Raw genomic sequence first — 6,073 nt, forward strand, 5'->3', positions numbered from 1 at the left:
CTGGGTTAACCTATCACAGCCAGGCTCCTCATGTGACCTCCCAGTTGAAAGGCCTATTATGGGAAGGGAATCTTTTGTCTTTGGACAGGTCTTGCTATTCAATGCACTCTATACATTTCAAAGAAAACTCCATGGTTGCTCCAGATCTCTCCCTGCCAGGGCAGGAGGGGTCTGTCCAACACAGAGCAGGTAGGATGGAGAAGGTTAGGCCACTTCCTGGGTCTCCCGCTTGTTACAACTGTTTGTGGGTGGCTTGCCTTCTGGGTTCTCAACTGGTGTTTCAATAAATGTTGCTGCAATGCAAGGATATGTGATCTTGTGAACACATTGTGCACCTCCAAATTCTGACACTCGACTCTCTCTTGCTCCATCTCCAACTGGTGAACAATGCAAATTCTTTCCAGCCCCACCCCCCTATGCAGTGTTTTCCCAATCCCCCAGTAATTCCGCCTCTTCCTATCCACTTCCCTAGCCTGGCTCCAACTCAGTCCACTCAGGCCTGGACCACAGCTCCAGCTCCCCGCATGACCTCTTTCTCCTTGACCCTACCCCACATACCCCCAGCAGCCAGAATCCCATCCCAAACTCATCGCTCTCACTCCCTCCTGCCAGGTTCAAACCCAGCCCATGTGTGTATTCCTTAGGCCAAACGCAGGCTTCTTCCGTCTCTTCTTTCCCCTCATGCTCCTCAGCCCTGTACAACCCCTCTACCTAGTGCTGATCTTCCTCGATGCGAGCTCCACCAATGGAGACAGGTCTGCCCTCTGAAGCTGCCAAGGACCTTCCCATATATATACATAGGCCAACCCACACCCCTCCTCCAATTTGCTTTTGCTCAGTGCTCTCCCCCCTACCTTTTTCCCTCAGGCACACATCCCCTTCCCCCTGCCCCACAGTGTCCAGAACCCTGAGAATCTCTGGTTCTATCTTTCTTGCTCAGAGTCAGCGATGTCATCGGGTTTATCTGAAGCTTGGATCAAACCGGAAGTTCCTAGAGGGCAGGAAGTGTCTCCTCCCGGCTCTGACCCCCAACTAAGTCTCAGGATGGGGCTCCAGGACGTTTCAGGCCTGGGATGGTTAGATGAACTCAGGCAGTTGGTAGAGCAGGAAGTAATGATATCAGCCCTCTTGGATTCACCTCCATTTCTCCATTAGAACAGATTGGCTGTCACTATTCCAGGCAGATGTCCACTTGCCAGTTCCCTTGGCTGCGCCATCTCCCAGCCTTTCCCTGGGTGGAAAAGTTAAGGCCCTGTGCATTCTGATGAATCTTCACGTCGGACCCAAAGGGTTGAAACTGCACTGGAGGCTGCAGCCTCTACTGAGGGCTCAGGCTGCTGCTGTTTGGGGTTTGCTGGTGACACCAAGTTTCTTGCCTTTTCCTCTCCCTTCTCTCACTTCTCTGGGCCTTGAGGACATAATCATCACAATAGGCCCACATTCAATTTAGGGCACCTTATTCATCTGCAGGAAAGGGTAAATCTCAGGCTGAAAGCTCAGGAGATCAAACTTTGAGCATCAGCTCTGCCAGGTCTCAGTGAGACTCTGTGCAAGAAGGAGCCTCCATGCTTAAGGTATCAGCCTAGGGACCTATGAGATGAACCCTTTTCAGCCCCACCACCTCCTGTGGTTCTGGGTTGCCGGACTGAGTCTGTGCTTGGAGAAAACACCTTGATTGCACCAAGCATGACTAAAATGCCAAATCTGATACCCCCCAATATGACACCATGCATTGAAAAGTCAAACAGCCAGAAGCTTAAAGATAGTAATAAGCTTTTTAATAAGTTTCCATGTTTTGTGTGCAGCAGGTCCTGGTGAGACTCCTTCCCCTCCTCAGAGAAGACCTGGTGGCCCCTTGAACCTGATTTTACCCCACTCAAACTTGGTGAAATCCTGATTGTGATGTGCCCAGAATGCAGACCCTCTTAGTCTAGGAAGCAAAGACTAGGGGACCACTATACTAAGAAAAATATCAATCTGCTCAAGATCCTGGAGGTCCAGTGTGCCCCCTGGGGACATATTCTGGAGAATCAGAATACCTGCATTGCCAGAGAGAACTACTCAAAAGTTTTTCTATGTCTTAAGATCAAATGTATATTCTTGTGGCAAAATATCTTCTACCCACTCAGGTCTTTTTTTTTTTTTTTTTAATCTTTTTTTAAAATCCCAAATAAAATCAAATGGGGGAAGTAGAATTCTTCCTGTAAAACAAGTGAATGAAAGTTGCTCAATAGAAACCCCTTTCTTCATCTCATCTCAGCTAGGGGGACACCCTTGCCTCAGAGGGGACTCTAAGCAGACTTCCCCAGGCAGAAATTCTTGGGGACTATCATTTCAGCAGTAGACCAGGGATAGAGTTCCCCCAATCAATTGCCCCATCCAGGCCATCAGGGAAAAATGCCCTTGAACCAGAGGTCTGAGTTTTAATTCTGGGTTCCCACACAGGAGGCCTGTATTAACCACCCCGTTAGAAGATCTGTCCAAGATTCTTGGAGAGCAAAAGCTGTGGGAAGATGTTTCTAAACACTTCCAGGAGGCTCCTTTATGTCAACTTCCATCCCTTATCTCTGGAGTGTCAGACTAATAAGATAGGATCAGTTAGAACCCCTCATCCGGGAGCAATGCTATGAGCTAGGATGTTTCACCTGAAGGAAAAATTGGGTAAGGCAGTGGAAAGTCAATGAACTTTGGCATTGCCTAGACCTTTGTTTGGATCCTGGACTAGCTATGTGACCTGAGTAAAGTTCTTAACTTCTTTGGGCCTTAATTTCGTACCTGTAAAATGAAGATAATAATACTGTTGCTGTGACAGTGAATGGAACACATACATGATGAGTGAGACGCTTAGCAGCTGCTTGTGAATACAAGCTTCCTTCTCTCTCCTCTTTCACCTTTGTCCCCGCCACACCTGGCCTGGGTGGCCCAGACTGGCTCTGATGTCACAGCAATCAGAAGAGAAATGCAAAGAGATGAACCTGATCCTGTGAGTATCAGAGGGAAAGTCACCTCCACAGTCAGAATTATCAGACTCTCTTATTCCTCCTGCCCACGTAAACCAGTGGTTCTCAAATTTCGTTCCTGTGGGAATCAGCTTTTTAAATTTAAATCTTCCTGGGCTTATCCCTGGGTACCTCCCCACACCCCAACCTTGGGATCCTGATGTAGATTGTGGTCTGGAGAGGCACTAAACAATCAGGGATGGGGTGGCGGGGGTGTGGGGGGGTGCGGGCTGGAAAAACAATGAAGGAGACAGACATTCCTTGGTTACTAGGAGAAAAACTTTAGTCATTGATATTTAATCACTCGCACCAAAAGACGGAAGGAGCCATAACAGGAATCACCCAAATACAATAAAGTTCCAAACCACCGACAATAAGATTCTTAGCCGATTAGCCTCAGTCAGTCTTTTTATACTGACATATGAATAGTCGGAGTAGGCTCTAGGAACATACGATCTCTCAGATGAAGTGAGGGGCCTCCCAGAGCCCCAGCTCCATGTTCCCCACTGCCCCCTTAACACTGAGGAGATACGCACAGCCCCTCATCAAGGGCAAAGCACAGAGATGCGCCTATACACTGCCATCTCTCTACCTGGCTCCCTTCCCAGAGGGCCTGGCACATAGTTGGTCAGTACTTAGTAATTGTCTGCTAGCCTGAAGCAAATTGGGGAAGAAACTAAGCAGTTTATATCAAAAAGCTTTCCTAGACCACAGGGAAAGAGGACTCAATGGAGGTGGCAATAATAACAAACCCAGGGTTTGCACTCAAAGAGTAAATCATAACTCCAATAAGAAGGAAACTGGAGAGTTAGTCTGGGTTCCCAGTAAGGGGAAATTCCTAAACTTACATTTAGGCCTGAGAGAGAAAAGATTTTTTCCCCCTCCTACTCCCCACCCTGGCCCCTACCAGAACTCATCCACCCAGAGTCCCACCTCCCACTATGCAAACCGCACAGATCTTGCACCGGAGCAGATTCCTGCTCCAGGGGGCGAGCAGAGGGCTCCACTGCTGATGGCCATGCCCCCCGAGCCACGAGAGATAGTGGAACCGAGGTCACCGCAGACTACGCCACCCTGGGAACGGCTCACACCTGTGGATGGAGACACCAGGTCAGAATTCTCTTCAGTCCCGGACATAGGGTGACCCAGAATTTTTTGGAACCAATAATGAACTCTCTTCACACTGGAAGGGACCAGCAGTGTGAATCTTTTGAACTGCAGGCAAATCTAAACCCATTGCCGTCTGCTTCTTAAAGCAGTGTGGTTAGCAAATTGGACACCTAACTCTACTTGAACCAGACTAATGTTGAGATGTGTTTATACAATCTCTGAGCAAAATCTGAGGGATCACAGTGGAAGAATCATCTAGATTCTTTCATCTTTCTAGGATTGCTAGAAAGACGAGGGGAACAGATAGACACCTAGGCTAAGGACTGTGTATACATTAGGTTATTAAAGATAAAAACGTAAGGGTTGCCTGCAGTGGCCCCAAATAATCAGAATAGACATTAAGTGCTTCTTCTTATTAAAACCACTTGAGACATATTCTGTGTGCAATTAAAGACTTGGGCTTTTTTTTGCAGAACCATTTAGGGGGTCAGAACTTGCCACACTGATTAGCTTAGGCTTCCTGGATATTCTAGAGAGATCCAAGTAAAGGCCAAATATTTTGGACCATCCATTTGTCTGGATCCCAGAGACCACAGCTACTACTTTCCTCACTCAGTGCCCCATGGACAGAGATTCGGTCACCAATATTAAGACTATTCACATCCAAAAGAACCATGCCCACACACACCCCCAACTTACAGATATTGACTGAGCCCACGCCTTCACACAGCCTGCAAGGGAGAAGAGAGAGTGAGCATTAGAACCAGGTTCCCCTGCCCTTGCAACAGGCCTATTCATCCTGAAGCAGGGGAGAGGAGATGAGGGGCTGGAGGCATGCCACCCACCTACTGCAGACAGCATCAGTGTTGGCATTGCTCCCTGAGTTCCCCAAAAGGCCACTTTATGCCTCATTTGCTTCTTGGCCATAAAAACTTGATAGTAGAAATAGGGAGGCAGTAGGAGTCATCCTTCTTGTCCCTTGCTTGGCTGGAAATTCCAGCCAAGCCAAAGAATAGGTGATAGGAGCAACTACTGCCTAACTGGACACCTCTGGGTAGGAAAAAGCTTGCCTATTATCTAAAGTGATTCATTTTAATCCCACAATTTTAAATGCTACCCCAGATATCCATCTGACTTGATAAATGCAGAGGAAGGATGGAAGGTGTGGTGGTTAAGAGCCAGGACTCTGGATCCAAGCCACCTGGAATCAAATCTGGCTGAGCCACTTCTATCTGGATGACCTTGAGAAGTCGTCTAACCTTTTTGTGCCTCAGTTTTCCTAGTCATGAAATAAAAATAATAATACCCACCTTCTAGGGTTGTCGTAAGCTCTACATGTAAAGTGTCTACAGACAGAGCCTGGCACACAATAAATCCAATTAAGAGTTTGCTATTAATATTATAAGTACCTCATTAATAATGAGACATTTATATCTCTACAGTGGGCTTTTCATAGATGCTCCCTCCTCCCACACACTTACCTGTACTTTGTTTCTTTGTCTCCCCCTTTTTTTAACCCCAGCTTCAAACCTTTTCCTCCAGGAAAGCTCTATTCTCATTCACTCAGAACCCTCCGACACTCCACAGCTTATAAATTAGGATATAGCTTCCAGCTCACTTTCCTGCCACATGAATCTGACTTTGCCACAGCCTTGGAACTGTCCTCTTCCAGATGATTCTAACCAAGGCCCATCGTGGTGCCTGCTGAGCCTAACACTGGCACCAGCTACCTTCGAGCTGAGTGATTACGGTTGCTTTTATATTCTCATTTCCTATACTTTGTAAAAAGAACATTACTTGTGTAATCCAATTAAACATGTTAAATACCAAGAGGAGAAGGTTTATTATAAGGTCTATGGCCACAATGTGCAAAGCACAATACATTAAACCACCTTTTAAAATCTCATGTGTTGGGGACAGTGCATTATTCATTATATAGTTGAGTCATTAATACACTAATGGTT

General features: G+C 46.8%; 1 protein-coding gene across 1 annotated transcript in view; it reads right to left on the minus strand.

The window, feature by feature from the left end:
• Nucleotides 1-3,938: 3,938 nt before the first annotated feature.
• Nucleotides 3,939-6,073, minus strand: part of LOC105307030 (keratin, type II cuticular Hb5-like) — a 15,276-nt gene continuing 13,141 nt past the window's right edge. The window contains exons 8-9 of the mRNA XM_011382393.1: nt 4,809-4,840; nt 3,939-4,090 (exon numbers count right to left, since the gene is read on the minus strand). Of these exons, the coding sequence (XP_011380695.1) occupies nt 3,939-4,090; nt 4,809-4,840 (184 nt within the window). The remainder of the gene's footprint in view (nt 4,091-4,808; nt 4,841-6,073) is intronic.

This window comes from Pteropus vampyrus, unplaced genomic scaffold (assembly GCF_000151845.1).
Source record: "Pteropus vampyrus isolate Shadow unplaced genomic scaffold, Pvam_2.0 Scaffold471, whole genome shotgun sequence".
Lineage (NCBI taxonomy): Eukaryota > Metazoa > Chordata > Mammalia > Chiroptera > Pteropodidae > Pteropus > Pteropus vampyrus.